We start from the raw sequence: 17,201 nt of genomic DNA, 5'->3' as shown, positions 1-17,201 counted from the left end.
TTTGACTCGTCAGTCTCTTCTTCGTGCCCTTCCCTCCCCGCCACGCTGTCCTAGCACTGAAGTAACCAGCAGCATTCAGAGCGCTAGCGGGAACAGCTGGTCCAGAGGGCGAGTGCTGAGCCCCAACCTGTCCAGTGCAGGGAGCACTGCCAGGGATCGCTGACGGAGCAGCTCACAACTCAGAGCAAGAGTGCATGGATGAGCAGCACGAAACAAACCCATCTGTGGTGCCGGGCGAGTCACACCCATGACCATGATTTAAACTAAGCCTCTCCCTGAATGAACGCGCAAAACCCTTCCGTGCTGACCGAGAATCCAGCTCTCGGATCTGACAGAGAGAGCGAGCGATCCCTGCTGAAGCGTACTGGGAACAAACAGTCCTGCAAAGCACAGAGGTGCGAAAGGAGCGGCCTCTCAGAGCTGCTACAGCGGAACTGTCTTGCTCTCGTGGGAAGGAGACAGCACTAGCCACAGCTGCAGCTGAGTCAGTCGGTAATGGACTGGACTCAAATGGGAGCAGCACGATAAGGCCAGAAAATTCAGGCACATCCATCATCTCGTGTTCCAGCCAAGCAGACCGAGCTGGCTCGCCAGAGTGTTGCTGGAAGCCTTTGGCAAAGAATCCCCTTCCTCTGCTTGTGCCTGTCTGTTAGCGGAAATACCCAGCGGTACATCAGCCAGAGAAGGGAAGATGCCATCACAATAAGAACCTGGGGATGTTTCCGGACACACAGCGGACCCGACAGCTTTGCAAGCTGCATGGAGATAAAGCCAGGATGCTCTGCTTGAGTTTCTCACTGGTTGTGTTACAGTGACACATAGAAATCCCACGCAACACTGGAATGGGAGCAAACACAGGGCCTTCCAATGCACAGTCAGGTATCCTGCATTCCCACTCCTGCTCCGCCCCACACTCCTGCTCCTGCGGTGGCACCTCTGAACTAAGAAATGAAAACTCTGCCCTTTGACAAAATACAACCCCTGGATCTGATCTGCCTGCCCCATCAGCCGCCCCCCCCCCCCCCCCGTGCTGCTCCCGCTGGACTGTTTCACAGAAGAATGACAAAGGCAGGGAGGTTTGAGGGATTGGATGCTTTTAATAGCCAGAAAGTCCAGCTTGCCAAAGAGATTTTGAAAGCTGCTCTCCAAATACCCAGCAAGTCCAGTGGGCCTCATCTCCACCAGTAAACTTTGGCTAAAACATTCCCCACTATTGCTACCCTTAATTCAGCTTCCCAAGCAGCAGAGCCAACAGCAGCGCTAGTGGGGAGAAGACGCTCTTGCCCTATAGTTGACATAAAGTGCCATGTACGTCATGGAGACCTGCTCTGAGCAGGTGATGTGGTGCATAAAATGGTGGCATCTGCCTACAGTCCTCTGTCTACTTGTGCTCTTGCCATGCTTCCACGGTGGGAGCTCAGCTAGTATTAATGAGCGAGAATGATACACGTAGACACTGGGGAGACAAAAGTTCCCGGTAGGTACCAAGCAGTTTGTCTCACTCTGAGAGAAGAGGCTCTGTTATAACACTGCAACCTCCCCCACAACTTCTCTGAGATTCCGTCACGCAGGAGGTCGTCTCCAATGCAGAAGTCTTTGTTCCGATAGCACCAGTGGGGTCCTGCCCCCTGCCGTGTGTCCTGGATGAGTCTACATGAGGAACCTGGAGAGGTCGTCCTTGATTTCAGCTTCATCCCAAGGCCCATGAATGTTGTCTTTGAGCAGCTGCAGCCGGATGAGGCAATAAGGACACAGGCATGAAATGGAGATCAACAGAAGGGCAAAGAGAAGGGCAGCGACGCCCGAGATGGTCAACAGCCCAGCCAGTGCAGACAGGGCGAAGAGCAGGGTCACCCCCACATAGCAGCGGGGTGTCTGCGCTTTGAGCTTCTTCTGCAGCATGGGCCACAGGGCAAAGATCTGGATGGCAAAGGTGACCATGGCGAAGGTGTGCAGGGAGCGGGGCAGCCGGGAGGCCAAGCACACAGAAGCGAAGATGGCCATGTTGAGGGACAGCGTGCTGGAGACGATGGCGGCATTGGCCCCATAGTCAAAGAAGATCAGGTGCCCCAGGAGCATGAGGACCGACATGGCGTAGATGGTGTCTGTGCTGATCGACTCTGTCAGGGTCTTCAGCACTGGGGAGAAGCCGTAGGTGAAAGCTATGAACACCAGGGTGCTCTTCAGGTCCGCCCACCAGGTCCGACCGCTCTCCTTCCTCCCCACCCCCAAGTCTATGACATCAAACAGGACGTAGCCAATCAGGGAAGAGGCCAGGCCAGCCCCGAACAGCCACTGTGGGGTCAGCAGCCCATCATCCATGTACCACCAGATGACGACGAAGACGCAGACGCTGCACAGCTGTTGGATCACCACCCCAGACTCAAACACCACTGCCCAATACTGGTACTTGCGGGCATAGATGTTCTTCCGCAGCTCTTCCAGGAACCGGTGGTCCACATAGTTATCTGGGAAGGGCTGCCTTTCATACAGCACCTTCTGCCAATGCTTCCTAGGGCTCGCTTCCACCTGGGCACAGACCATTCTCCCAGCACAGCCCTGCTGCGTCAGCAGCCTCTTGCAGTGAAATCCCCTCACACAGACTTGGGAGAGCCACACGCAGGGGAGGGCTCATTCTCCAGGAGTGGACAAGTGGAAGGTTTCTGTAGGTCCCCTCCTCCGAGAAGGGCTCGTCACAAAGCACTCAGATCTCCACGCATCAGGCTGGGGCTGAGAGTGACCTCTTTGTTCTGTGCAGAGCCCTGCCAGCTCCTAGAAAACAAACACACAACGAATCACTCAACTGCTGGGCAATGCAGACCAGAGATTCAATGACTGAACTCTGATCCCCAGGCAAGGCCCAGGAACTCTGAGAAAAGCAGGAGACCTTGCAAAGAATAAGCTATTGCTGCTCTTAGGGCAGCAACATTCAAGACCCTCAGACTCTCTCACATACTACTTGCCAGATGGCTTCTGTCGTATGAGCATCTTCGGGTGCTTGTTCTATCTGTAGTTACCAGAAAAGAGACCTAAGAGTCAGCATTCCTGGGTTCTGTTCCCAGCTCCATCCCAAGCCCATGCAACCTTGAGCAAGTCCCTTAATCTCTCTGAGCAGAACCAAATACCAAGCTAGCTACCGGGCAGTGACTGCAGAGAGAATTGCATGGAGAGCTCTGGTTCCTAGTACCGTCATGCAGCCGAGCCCCATGTCTGTGCCGTGCACTGCTGCAGTACAGATGGTGGGGAAGGAAGTTAGCAGAGGCAAAAGAGCCAAGCAGCCCCTGCCTGGAGTAAGACTGGGTCTGTTGTGCCCCTCTAAAGAGTAGATGGGAATCCTTTACTAAAAAGGGTAAAATTCAAACCCTGATCTAAGTTCCCTCTAAGCTGCATGGCCGTGCAGCAGGGGAGAGGTGCCCCGAGCTGCTGTGGTGAGAGAGGGCTGGGGAGAGTCCTCTCTCCCCGCTGCAGCCCCAAGGCAGCCTGCACCCCAGAGCCCTCACTCCCCACCCCACCCAGACCCTCTGCCCAAGCCCTAAGCCGCCATCTGCACCCCAAACCTCTCATTCCTGGCCCCACCCCAGAGCCCTCACCCCTTCCGCACCAGCCCTGAGCCCCCTCCCACACTCTGAATCCCTCGCTCCCACCCTCGCCACATATCACCTCCATATTGGTGCACATCACAAAATTCATTCCACACATGGACGTAAAAAATTAGAGGGAACATTGGCCCTGATGACTTATTCCTGTATCTTTTTTGTCCCAATGTCCTAAGTCCAAGTGAACTCTGGACAGCAACTCTCTTACACACACTGAGGAAAAGCTGACTGTACTGACGGCAGTGGGAGTTTTAACATTAACTTCAAGGGAGCCAGGATTTCACCCATCAGATTTCTCGTCTTTCAGCAGAAATGAATGGTTTAGGTTCTCATGCCCTAGCACAGCGCCGCAATGTTGGGCGTTCCCCAGGCTGCAGGAATGGCTTTATAGAAATGGGGAAATCCCTGGGTTTTTTTTAAATGAAAAACTTTTCTTGGCCAAATTTCACCTGATTCTTTCCATTTTGAAAAGAGAGTGAAAATATCTATACACTACTGGCAAAGAGGAATTTTTCTTGACTGTAAATACTACGGAACTCATGATTGAGAGCGAAATAGAAATCTGATCGTGTTAGTGGTTTGGAAAGGGCTGGTGGATGAAACACTCCAAGGACTCACTATTACCTTGTAGGAGTGTAGCGAGGTCTTGGGTGCAGGGACCATTATATCTCTGCCGTTTGCCCGCTCAGGCCCCAGGTTTGCACTGAGCGCCGTTTGGATGGATCCCTGTGCTAGCACAGTGCCCCATGGAGACCAGCTGAAGGGAGCTCATTGCAGGATTGAGAACAGCTCTCAGACGTTGAGCCCATTCCCCGCTAAAGGAAAGCCCCAAGGAAAGCAACATGCCCCAAAGATTACCAACTCGGTGCTTGGGCAGAGCAAGTGGCCTGGGTTAAATTCTGAGCCCTGTGCTGAGAACACCCTGCCTCAGCCCAGGAACAAACAGCTCAAGGGACTCCCAGCCGGATCTCAGGTAGGGGTCAGTGCGGTGGGTGGGGGCTGTACAGATCGGGGTGCGGGCGGGGCTGTCGGGGTCAGTGCGGTGGGTGGGGGCTGTACAGATCGGGGAGGGGTGTGGGCGGGGCTGTCGGGGTCAGTGCGGTGGGGGCTGTACAGATCGGGGTGCGGGCGGGGCTGTCGGGGTCAGTGCGGTGGGGTGGGGGCTGTACAGATCGGGGTGCGGGCGGGGCTGTAGGGGTCAGTGCGGTGGGGTGGGGGCTGTACAGATGGGGTGTGGGCGGGGCTGTAGGGGTCTGTGCAGTGGGGTGGGGGCTGTACAGATCGGGGTGCGGGCGGGGCTGTAGGGGTCTGTGCGGTGGGGTGGGGGCTGTACAGATCGGGGTGCGGGCGGGGCTGTAGGGGTCTGTGCGGTGGGGTGGGGGCTGTACAGATCGGGGTGCGGGCGGGGCTGTAGGGGTCAGTGCGGTGGGGTGGGGGCTGTACAGATCGGGGTGCAGGCGGGGCTGTCGGGGTCAGTGCGGTGGGGTGGGGGCTGTACAGATCGAGCTGCAGGCAGGGCTGTAGGGGTCAGTGCGGTGGGGTGGGGGCTGTACAGATCAGGGTGCAGGCAGGGCTGTAGGGGTCAGTGCGATGGGGTGGGGGCTGTACAGATGGGGTGTGGGCGGGGCTGTAGGGGTCAGTGCGGTGGGGTGGGGGCTGTACAGATCGGGGAGCAGGCAGGGCTGTAGGGGTCGGTGGGGTGGGGGCTGTACAGATCGGGGTGCAGGCAGGGCTGTAGGGGTCAGTGCGGTGGGGTGGGGGCTGTACAGATCAGGGTGCAGGCAGGGCTGTAGGGGTCAGTGCGATGGGGTGGGGGGCTGTACAGATGGGGTGTGGGCGGGGCTGTAGGGGTCAGTGCGGTGGGGTGGGGGCTGTACAGATCGGGTTGCAGGCAGGGCTGTAGGGGTCAGTGCGGTGGGGTGCGGGCTGTACAGATCAGGGTGCAGGCAGGGCTGTAGGGGTCAGTGCGATGGGGTGGGGGCTGTACAGATGGGGTGTGGGCGGGGCTGTAGGGGTCAGTGCGGTGGGGTGGGGGCTGTACAGATCGGGGAGCAGGCGGGGCTGTAGGGGTCAGTGCGGTGGGGTGGGGGCTGTACAGATCAGGTGCAGGCAGGGCTGTAGGGGTCAGTGCGATGGGGTGGGGGCTGTACAGATGGGGTGTGGGCGGGGCTGTAGGGGTCAGTGCGGTGGGGTGGGGGCTGTACAGATCGGGGAGCAGGCAGGGCTGTAGGGGTCGGTGGGGTGGGGGCTGTACAGATCAGGGTGCAGGCAGGGCTGTAGGGGTCAGTGCGGTGGGGTGGGGGCTGTACAGATCAGGGTGCAGGCAGGGCTGTAGGGGTCAGTGCAATGGGGTGGGGGCTGTAGGGGTCAGTGCGGTGGGGTGGGGGCTGTACAGATCAGGGTGCAGGCAGGGCTGTAGGGGTCAGTGCAATGGGGTGGGGGCTGTACAGATGGGGTGTGGGCGGGGCTGTAGGGGTCAGTGCGGTGGGGTGGGGGCTGTACAGATCGGGTTGCAGGCAGGGCTGTAGGGGTCAGTGCGGTGGGGTGCGGGCTGTACAGATCAGGGTGCAGGCAGGGCTGTAGGGGTCAGTGCGATGGGGTGGGGGCTGTACAGATGGGGTGTGGGCGGGGCTGTAGGGGTCAGTGCGGTGGGGTGGGGGCTGTACAGATCGGGGAGCAGGCGGGGCTGTAGGGGTCGGTGGGGTGGGGGCTGTACAGATCGGGGAGCAGGCAGGGCTGTAGGGGTCGGTGGGGTGGGGGCTGTACAGATCGGGGAGCAGGCAGGGCTGTAGGGGTCGGTGGGGTGGGGGCTGTACAGATCGGGGTGCAGGCAGGGCTGTAGGGGTCGGTGGGGTGGGGGCTGTACAGATCGGGGTGCAGGCAGGGCTGTAGGGGTCAGTGCAATGGGGTGGGGGCTGTACAGATGGGGTGTGGGCGGGGCTGTAGGGGTCAGTGCGGTGGGGTGGGGGCTGTACAGATCAGGGTGCAGGCAGGGCTGTAGGGGTCAGTGCAATGGGGTGGGGGCTGTACAGATGGGGTGTGGGCGGGGCTGTAGGGGTCAGTGCGGTGGGGTGGGGGCTGTACAGATCAGGGTGCAGGCAGGGCTGTAGGGGTCAGTGCAATGGGGTGGGGGCTGTACAGATGGGGTGTGGGCGGGGCTGTAGGGGTCAGTGCGGTGAGGTGGGGGCTGTACAGATCGGGTTGCAGGCAGGGCTGTAGGGGTCAGTGCGGTGGGGTGGGGGCTGTACAGATCAGGGTGCAGGCAGGGCTGTAGGGGTCAGTGCGATGGGGTGGGGGCTGTACAGATGGGGTGTGGGCGGGGCTGTAGGGGTCAGTGCGGTGGGGTGGGGGCTGTACAGATCGGGGAGCAGGCAGGGCTGTAGGGGTCGGTGGGGTGGGGGCTGTACAGATCGGGGAGCAGGCAGGGCTGTAGGGGTCGGTGGGGTGGGGGCTGTACAGATCGGGGAGCAGGCAGGGCTGTAGGGGTCGGTGGGGTGGGGGCCGTACAGATCGGGGAGGGGTGCGGGCGGGGCTGTAGGGGTCAGTGCGGTGGGGGCTGTACAGATCGGGGTGCGGGCGGGGCTGTCGGGGTCAGTGCGGTGGGGTGGGGGCTGTACAGATCGGGGTGCGGGCGGGGCTGTCGGGGTCAGTGCGGTGGGGTGGGGGCTGTACAGATCGGGGTGCGGGCGGGGCTGTAGGGGTCAGTGCGGTGGGGTGGGGGCTGTACAGATCGGGGTGCGGGCGGGGCTGTAGGGGTCTGTGCGGTGGGGTGGGGGCTGTACAGATGGGGTGTGGGCGGGGCTGTAGGGGTCAGTGCGGTGGGGTGGGGGCTGTACAGATCGGGGTGCGGGCGGGGCTGTAGGGGTCTGTGCGGTGGGGTGGGGGCTGTACAGATGGGGTGTGGGCGGGGCTGTAGGGGTCAGTGCGGTGGGGTGGGGGCTGTACAGATCAGGGTGCAGGCAGGGCTGTAGGGGTCAGTGCGATGGGGTGGGGGCTGTACAGATGGGGTGTGGGCGGGGCTGTAGGGGTCAGTGCGGTGGGGTGGGGGCTGTACAGATCGGGGAGCAGGCAGGGCTGTAGGGGTCGGTGGGGTGGGGGCTGTACAGATCGGGGAGCAGGCAGGGCTGTAGGGGTCGGTGGGGTGGGGGCTGTACAGATCGGGGAGCAGGCAGGGCTGTAGGGGTCGGTGGGGTGGGGGCTGTACAGATCGGGGAGCAGGCAGGGCTGTAGGGGTCGGTGGGGTGGGGGCCGTACAGATCGGGGAGGGGTGCGGGCGGGGCTGTAGGGGTCAGTGCGGTGGGGGCTGTACAGATCGGGGTGCGGGCGGGGCTGTCGGGGTCAGTGCGGTGGGGTGGGGGCTGTACAGATCGGGGTGCGGGCGGGGCTGTAGGGGTCAGTGCGGTGGGGTGGGGGCTGTACAGATCGGGGTGCGGGCGGGGCTGTAGGGGTCTGTGCGGTGGGGTGGGGGCTGTACAGATGGGGTGTGGGCGGGGCTGTAGGGGTCAGTGCGGTGGGGTGGGGGCTGTACAGATCGGGGAGCAGGCAGGGCTGTAGGGGTCGGTGGGGTGGGGGCCGTACAGATCGGGGAGGGGTGCGGGCGGGGCTGTACACAGGTTAGAGCGTGCGGGGCGGGGGCTGTAGGCGGGGCGGGGGCTGCCCGGGTCAGACACGCGGGGCGGAGACACAGCGCGCCCCCAGCGGAGCTCGGGCAGCAGGCGGGGCCGGGACCCGACCCTGCCGCTTCCCTTCCTCCTGTTGCCGGACGCGGCTTACGCCGAGCCCGCGGCGAGCCCCGCCGTCTGCTGCCGCCCCCACCGAGCGGGAGCTGGCCCCGCAGGGGGCCGTGTTGGGCTCCCTGAGCCGCGGGCTTTGCCGCCAGCAGCGCCCCGCGGCCCGCGCTCTGCGCCCCCCGGGCACGGGGCGGCCCCGCTGCAATCCCCGAGCGGGCAGCGCGGCTGGGCCCCGGGCAGGGGGGGAACCGGGGTGCGGTACCTGGGCCTGGGTCGCTGGGGAGCCGCTTCCCGTCTGCGCGGCGCGTGACTCTCCCTCCGCCATGTAGGCGGGGCCGGAGCCTGTCAGCGCGCGGGGGCTGCCCCCTGCTGGCCCGCGCGCGGCCGGCCCCCTGCTGGCCCGCGCGGCCGGCTTTGCGGCGAGACACGCCAGTCTGCGCGGGCAGGGAGCGGGGCGACGGGGAGCGCCTTGCTGTCGGGGATGCTAGAGCGTGGGGCTGGACCAGGGCCGGAGATGGGGGAGGGTGGGGCAGGTAGAGAGTGTGAAAAATCAGGACACTTATTTTGCGAGGGGTCTGTGTGTAATAATTGGTTTCAGAGTAGCAGCCGTGTTAGTCTGTATTCGCAAAAAGAAAAGGCGGACTTGGGGCACCTTAGAGACTAACCAATTTATTTGAGCATGAGCTTTCGTGAGCTACAGCTCACTTCATCAGATGCATACCGTAAAAACTGCAGCAGACTTTATATACACAGAGAGAATATGAAACAATACCTCCTCCCACCCCACTGTCCTGCTGGTAATAGCTTATCTAAAGTGATCATCAAGTTGGGCCATTTCCTGCACAAATCCAGGTTCTCTCACCCCCTCACCCCCCTCCCAAAAACCACACACACAAACTCACTCTCCTGCTGGTAATAGCTCATCCAAAGTGACCACTCTCCCTGCAATGTGCATGATAATCAAGGTGGGCCATTTCCAGCACAAATCCAGGTTTTCTCACCCCCCCACCCCCATACACACACAAACTCACTCTCCTGCTGGTAATAGCTCATCCAAACTGACCACTCTCCAAGTTTAAATCCAAGTTAAACCAGAACATCTGGGGGGGGGGGTAGGAAAAAACAAGGGGAAATAGGCTACCTTGCATAATGACTTAGCCACTCCCAGTCTCTATTTAAGCCTAAATTAATAGTATCCAATTTGCAAATGAATTCCAATTCAGCAGTTTCTCGCTGGAGTCTGGATTTGAAGTTTTTTTGTTTTAAGATAGCAACCTTCATGTCTGTGATTGCATGACCAGAGAGATTGAAGTGTTCTCCAACTGGTTTATGAATGTTATAATTCTTGACATCTGATTTGTGTCCATTTATTCTTTTACGTAGAGACTGTCCAGTTTGACCAATGTAAATGGCAGAGGGGCATTGCTGGCACATGATGGCATATATCACATTGGTGGATGTGCAGGTGAACGAGCCTCTGATAGTGTGGCTGGTGTATATAAAACAAAGCCCCTAATAGCTGGTCTGGTCACCCCCCAGGAGATTGGATAAATCCGAAATATCCAGGGTCGCCCCAAGCAGCCTGCTCCCATGCCAGCTGCCTCCCAGGGAACAGAGCTGGTGGAAATGTTTCCGATGGAGTGTTTTCTTCCATCTGGAAATGCCGCTTTGTCAGACTCAAAACGTCCCAACGGGCCGTGTTGATTTCCATGAAATTTGGTTTTGGACAAAAATTACAACACAGCGTTTGGTCAGAACAGACCGTTTTGATTTTTGAGTAGAAACTATAAAAAAAATTTTAAAAAATCATATAAACCCGAAGTAAATAGTCCAAAGTTGAGGTTGTTGAAACAAAACATTTCACATGACCCAAAAGGAATTCTGTCAAAAATCTGGTTTAATGGGAACAGTAATAATAACAAATGTTGAGATTCCAGACTTTCCCAGGAAACAGAAATTCTGATTTCTGACCCTGTTTACCCAGGGAGCTTGAGATGTGGCCACCCCCTGCCCCTTTGAATTCAGCTCTGCGTGCCCTGGCTGTTTTTCAGTAGAACCTCCTGCTATTTACCATAAGAAATAAGCATTGCCTGGGTGTGAGGATGTGTATTGTTTAAATCCCGATTCTGCCGTCCTTACATCAAGTAGCACCTTACTCTGAGAGTAGTACCTAGGCAGCGAGGTGATACTTGACGTGAGTATGGGTAGCAGAATCTGGCCCAAAGTGAATACAACCTGCTTTATCACTGAAGCAGGAGTATACACCCACTTGTCCAAGTGCTTCTTAGGTTCTTCCTGCCAGGAGACGGACCTACAACTGCTTGGTGCTCAGAACTCATATGGTATCAAAGTAGAAGCTCTGCTTGGCCTCGAACTCCTGCATGCTGCTACTCTGCATCTCCAACCAATGACCCAGAGGTGGAGGCAAAATCTAGTCACCTACCTAACGCTGTGGGTGCAAAGTGTCAATGCCTGTGGCTGCCAGTGGTGTATAGATAGTGAGCACTGGAGCGCAGTGCCGGGTAGTCCGTCAGGTTTGATACAGCAGGTGCTGCAATGACTGGAGATGAGCCACTCTCATTTCTTTCTAGGTTCCTGTTATAACTATCGACCACATTCCATATCCTGCTACCACCTGGCAGCTCAGCAAGGAGAGCAGCTCCTCGCATAGCCCAGGCAAGCCCGCTAGAAGGTAGCGTTCTTGGCTGGGTTTGAGGAGCGTTAGTTTATTCTTAAAGCAATCATGTGTTGTTATTAATCTTGTTCGTTATGCTAGGGCCTAAGGACTCACCAAAACCTGGGACCCCTTGTGTTGGGCACTGTCTGAGCATAGAGTAGCTGGCAGCCCCTGCCCCAAAGCCCTGACAAATAGATCAGACAGACCCAGGGTCGGGAAAGGAGTAGAACGGATCACCATACATGGGATTGGGAACAATACCCCCCAGCTCAGATTGCCAGTGACCTTGGGGGTTTTGTGCCTTCCTCTGCAGCATGGGGCACTGATGGGGACTGTCTAGGAGAGCTCCTTGGCTGACCTCACCTGTCAGAATGGAAGATGGAGAGATGGACTCAGAGCACCTCTTCATAGACAGATGGAGGCCTGTGTAATACAGGTCTAATGCTTTGCTTACGAAAAGAACGGCTGATTAGGAATGACAGCTGTGCCCTCTGCTTTACAGATCCAGCTCCCAGTGAAACAGTGAAGTTCTGCTAGGGTGACCAGATGTCCCGATTTTATAGGGACAGTCCCAATACTTGGGGCTTTGTCTTATATAGGCGCCTATTCCTCCACCCTCCCCCCGCCCCCATCCTAATTTTTCACCCTTGCTATCTGGGAGTTCTACACACTTAGCAAAGTTTGGCTTCAAGCGGGCAACCCCGTTCTGTGCCAGCTGAAGCTTCCCATTATAGCTCAGAGTCTTGTGAGGTTTAGGAAGCACTGAGCTCTGGATCCTGTCCCCAAGTGTGCCAGTCAGTGGAGAGGTGGGGGGACAGAGGCACTGAGTGGCTGAAGAGCAGCCCCATGCTTGTTGTCAGAAGCATCCTGGCAGATGACCCATAGGAGGCTCTCAGCGTTCAGTGATGGGGAGGCAGTTGGCCAGAGAGGGTGTAATCCCAGTGACAGTGTGGGGGAAAAACTGCCTTGGCTCTCCTAAGACAGATTTTATGGTTGCCTTGTTTGTCATGAGCTGGCAGGAAAATGTGGGCACTGAGGGAGCGACAGCCGCAATTCTGACCATGGGAACAACAGGACAAACTGCGGTGATCCCGGCTGTGCTAACAATCCTCACTCTTGTTTATTTCATTTCCTGAAGGGAGTCGTCCTCGGCCAAGAGTAGAAACCTGTTTTTAAGGGAAAGCTACAACCCACCAGGATTCAGACCCTCAGCCCTGGGAGCACCTCCGTGCAAAACGAGCTGTCTGATGACTTCTCCCTGCAAGCAGAGCTGTGGCTCTCGAAAGAACCAGAGGGTAAAAGCGCAATCTCTCAAGCTGTGTTACTGGAGAGCCGGGTGTGCTCCAGGTGGTGAAAAGCAGGCAATTAAGTGTAGTCTCGGATGTAATTATATAAAGCACTCGGTCATAGTGTAGGGGGCAGTCCCACACTGTCAGGAGGGATGCAAGAGGCCCTGATGGGCCAGATCACTCCTAGAGTAACTAACAGACTCAGGCAGTTCCGCCAGAGATGAATGTGGCCTATTAGGGCTCTTCCACCTCTAAAGCCCATAAGATTATGAATGTCTCCGTCTATTTCTCTTTCCCCGCTGCCCCTCGTCTTCCCACACTGGAGCACTGGGTTAGATAGTCACCTCCTTTTCACTTCCCCCTTTCCTTTACAAGCAATGGGACAGGATCTGAGTGGAGTAAAGGAGCCATTTCCTGCACCTGTGGATCAGATCTTGACTTTTGATTGAGGTTCCCCCTTTAATTGGCCCCTGCCTGGAAGGCCAAACTCAGTGGTGCAAGCATCCGGCTTGGATTAGATTTCCCAGGTTTGAATCATACCAGATCTGACTCAGTGCTTCCTCCTGAATGAGTAGGTGTGCCGGGTTGGGTAGCCGCTCACCCATTGCCAGTGTACCTGGCATTCCAGTGCTTCTGGGGCGTGCACCTACCCCGCCTCGCTGGCATGACCTCGCTTGCACGATGCATAGCAGGTCACACTGCAAAGAGGAGTTCATGCAGAAGAGGGAACCGCTCCACCCCACTGGTGTTTCACACCAGCGCTGCAGCACGCTCTTCAAAATGGGGGGCCCGGTCCAATGCCAGACAAAATCATGTTCGGTTTTGTCTCAATACCACACTGGGGACAAACCACCCAAAAAAAGGATAGTCCGGTTTGAGACAGGACGATTGGACCTGCTTAGCATTGTGTGTTACATGCAGTTGGCTCCTTGTGGGTCTTTCAGATGAGACCTTAAACTGTGGTCCTGTCAGCTCTACACTTTGTTTAAATACCCTGTTGCCCTTGGCCATCGTTCCCCTTCCCCCACACTGCATACCAGTTGTCCCCACCCCAGAGGTAGCTGCATTTCAGTGGTCTTATGTATGTACAGGCTTTAAATTCTGACCGGTTTTTTCTCATTACAACTGGTTGTTGTATTCCTGATTAGTCTTTTGTCTTAGATTGCCTGGTCCTCAGGGGCAGAGACTGTCTTTGTGTTCTGTGTTTGTACAGCAGCTAGCACAGTGGGGTCCTGGTCTGTGTTTGGGGTCACTAATAATAGCAGTTGCTGAGGAGGTGGGGCAGGGAAAGCTGCACCAATGTAGAGAGGCCTGTTTATGTTCAGCAGTCGTGTTTTCAGGCTGGGGTTATCAATGGGGGCAGCGCTTGTAGAGTTATTATGGCTCTCTCAGCCCTGAGCAGGGAGTGTCCATCCTGGAGGGGGTCTCTGGGTTCTCTTGCTTTACCTTTCCCTCTCCCTCCCATATTAGAGCCAGCTTCTTTCTGGATGAGGCCATGCATGGCCCTGCCTCCCGAAGCGACCAGGGCTGCTCTTGGCTCGGGCTGAGCTGGGGTGAAGGTCACTCCGGGGGTTCCTCCCCACAGGGAGGAAAGGAATATCCTCTTCGCCAGCCCCAAGCTGTTCAGCTTCAAAAGGAGAAGGCAGGTGGCCCTGGCCTACCCCACTCCAAGCCCAGGAGGAGAGGTCTCCCACTCTGATTGCCCCCTCTAGTGCAGTAAGTGAGCTCCCCCCCACTAAATACTATATCAGAGAGTAAATATGAGACAGGGAGGAGGTGGTTATGGGCTCAGATTAGGGGAGGGTCTCTGGGCTGTGGGACGCAGGAGGTCATGCTAGAGCAGGGGTTCTCAAACTGGGGGTCGGGACCCCTAAGGGGTCGCGAGGTTATTACAGGGGGGGTCACCTTCTGTAAATCCACCCCAAATCCCTCTTTGCCTCCAGCATTTATAATGGTGTTAAATATATTTAAAAGTGTTTTTAATTTATAAGGGGGGGTGGCACTCAGAGGCTTGCTATGTGAAAGGGGTCACCAGTACAAAAGTTTGAGAACCACTGGGCTAGATAATCACAATGGTCTCTTCTGGCCTGAAATATCCATGAATGGAGAAGCTGTGACCCAGATGGCATCCCCTGATCTGGAATCCCCCTCTGTAATACACTCAACTGGCCACTAGGTCTCAGCCACTCTCCAGCTACTGGGCTCTCTGTCAGGCGGTGACCTCCCTCCTCTGACAGTGACTTGTCAGTAACAGACACACTCACATCCCAGCGTGGCCCCGAAACCCCGCAGGACACAGAGCTAATAGCTCCAGAGCTCAAGAGTGACTGGTTTTAGTGACACCAGTATGTCTTTATTGACGAAGATAGAGCACTGGCTGCCCGCAGTAAAGCACATGCCCTAGCTCTGCTCTGAATGAAGATCTGTGCCAGGTAACCCCTCCCACAGCCCCTCAGGGCTGCTCCAGCTGAAATGCTTTGAAATGGACAAAGGTCCGAATAAATCTGCTCCTGGGGTCTCCGACTGGAGCCAGAATAACAGGCCAAGATTGGAGCAGCAGCAATGCAGACTCTTCTCAGTCCCAGCCGCTTTATCAGCAGCCCTGCTCTGATGTGGGTGTGGCATGTGTGTGTATTTGTGTGTGTGTGTGTGTGTGTGTGTCTGGTGGGGAAGGGGTGTAGTTTGCTCGTCGGCACCATAGTTCGCACAGCTGAAAAGGGGAGACTAGAAAAGGTAAAAGACAATTACAGAGAGGAATCTGGCCAAGGAAAGAGAGGGGAAAGCAAGAAGGAAAAACTTCCAGACTGCAGGAAACAAACGTGAAGTGCAGGAGAGAGAGCACACAGCATGCACAGAATGGGCACAAAGCGCCAGAGAGAGAGAAGAGGGGACAAAGTGATTGCAATGATTTACTGAGCTCCTACAGGCTCTATGCAGTCCCCAAAATAAAGATGGCGCCTGCCCCAAAGCCTGATGGGCTGAGTACAAATGAAAAAACAAACAAGGAACAAAGAGTGCAACAGAATAAAGCAACATGGAAGCCAGAGGAGATGACGGGGGGAGGGCATGGGAAGAGCACTTTAAGAAGGAATATAAAACAAACACAAAGCAACGGAATTCAAACAGGTTAAAGTGAGTCTGAGAAGGGAGGGTCCAGTCTCAGTCCCTCCAAACCTGCACTGAGCACAGGGATGGGGGAGAGAAGCAAAAGTGGCTCTCGCTGTGTACTCCCTGTGTTCTAGGGGCATCCAGGGTCCTGCCTGGTGTAAGTTAGAGCAGCCCCCAGGGTAGAGGGCCCCTCTCTCCCAGTGGGTTCTGCAGGCCACCTGGCAGCTGCAACAGCGATGATGGAGAGCCATGCTAATGCATTGAGGTACTTTCCCTCCCAGTGGTACCAGTTGCAGGGTAAAGCCTTCTAGGACTGTGCTCTTCTGAGCATGGACAAAGCTCATCTCCATTTCTCTTCCAGCAGCCAGCTTTGACCCTGAGAGAAGAAAGAGGAAAGGCAGCTGCTGAGGAAGGAGAGAGACCAAAGGACAAGGAGAGCTGACAATGGGGCTGACATGGGGACCCCACTAGTTTTACACCAAGAAACACATTCGCTACCAAACACCCAAACAGTTTGCCTTCTGGTGGCTCAGTCTCTTGGTAAAGTGAATGCTCCCCATTCCCTGGAGTGTCAGGCCTTCGCTCAACATTCAGCACGGCAAACTGCTCACCCTAGCAAAGGCTATTTAATTTTCAGATGTGGTCAGACTTAATCCCACTTGGTGCCTGTAGTCTACGTGTTTTCCAAGTGTAAAGTGCATTTCCTATCGGGCTTGGCAGCCCTGACATGTAGGCTGCTGATTTAGGTGCCTGTATATGGCTCTAGGGGCCTGGTTTTTGGCCTGCAGGTCTAATCCTTCCTTAGAGACACCCAGCCAGCTCTCACGGACTTCTGAGACTAGCAATGTGCCCACGGAAGATTTTAGAGAGTGTCATTGTAGTGGGTTCTCAGCAGACGTGAAAATCAGGCCACTCGTGTTCAGTAGCAACCTAACTTGTGACTCCCTTGTTTGAAAGTGTTGGTCACAGTGTGTAGATTAGGGTGAGAAAAGAGGAAAATCCACTGTGGTTTTGAGAGAGCATTAAAGACAAGCTTCTGTTTTTTTGGGGCTGCTTTGTGGTGTGGGAAGGAAGAATGAATCTGGGGAGTTTTCTCAGAACTAGTTGAATGATTTCTTTTCCCTGCTTGTTTTTTTTACTTTGGAGACATCAGTCTTGCTTTCGTTCGTTTGGTTGCTGGAGCCCTGTGCACTCACGTAGGAGCTTTCTGAGCATTGGTCAAGGGGCCGAGGTGTTCAATCTTTCACAACACATGTTTCCTTCCAACAGCTTGCCAGGCATTCAGATGAAGAGGCTGAAACAGAGAAACCAAACCCTAAACCTTTTGAAACCATCTGGTGTAAAAACCCTTCCCTTCCATACCCCAGTGCCAGTTTTACTCATCACTTGTGATGTTCTACTCCTGCAAGTTCTCTGGTCACCTATCGAGTCTTCTCTTGCTTTTTTTTTAAAAAGGACTAAATAGCCTCTTTTCCTTAAAAGAAGAAGAAGAACTCCAGGCCTCCTTCATGCACCACAAATAAAACAGGGCACAGACTGGTTCTCAGGCCCATGCCGAGATCCCTAGACTATGACTCTCATGGGCTTCACAGCAGATTTTTTAGGGGGGCTCGGGGCAAGAGACACCAGCATCACTGAGTTCAACTAGGGAGTTAATTGAATTTTCTCCACCTTGACTTAAACTCAGCTTGTGAAAAATGTCACACTGCAATGATTCTGGATGCCTCCTTTGGACTTCACATCTCTCCAGATTCAACAGCCTGAAGCCTCATGCCCCAGCGTGAGCTTGGCCCACCAGATG

At 56.0% G+C, this 17,201-nt stretch overlaps 1 protein-coding gene across 2 annotated transcripts; it reads right to left on the bottom strand.

Moving 5' to 3' along the window:
• Positions 1-1,077: 1,077 nt before the first annotated feature.
• Positions 1,078-8,684, bottom strand: PIGC (phosphatidylinositol glycan anchor biosynthesis class C). 2 transcript variants are annotated; one of them, XM_084637096.1, is made up of 2 exons: positions 8,589-8,684; positions 1,078-2,772 (listed from the first exon to the last, which is right to left on the bottom strand). In XM_084637096.1, exon 2 carries the CDS (start codon positions 2,542-2,544, stop codon positions 1,651-1,653), a length of 894 nt encoding a protein of 297 aa, XP_084493222.1. In that variant the 5' UTR covers positions 2,545-2,772; positions 8,589-8,684; the 3' UTR covers positions 1,078-1,650. The 2 variants fall into 2 exon arrangements, with proteins under 2 accessions (XP_084493222.1, XP_084493223.1); XM_084637097.1 differs by lacking the exon at positions 8,589-8,684 and adding an exon at positions 4,221-4,422.
• Between the last annotated feature and the right edge of the window lie 8,517 nt (positions 8,685-17,201).

This window comes from Lepidochelys olivacea, assembly GCF_965140295.1.
Source record: "Lepidochelys olivacea isolate rLepOli2 genome assembly, chromosome: 8".
Taxonomy (NCBI): Eukaryota; Metazoa; Chordata; order Testudines; family Cheloniidae; genus Lepidochelys; species Lepidochelys olivacea.
The sequence above is the reverse complement of the archived record's forward strand: the minus strand, read 5'-3'. Positions and strand labels throughout refer to the sequence as shown.

Excerpts from the sequence above, each read along its gene's own strand:
- PIGC (XM_084637096.1), bottom strand. The coding sequence starts at position 2,544 with ATGGTCTGTGCCCAGGTGGAAGCGAGCCCTAGGAAGCATTGGCAGAAG.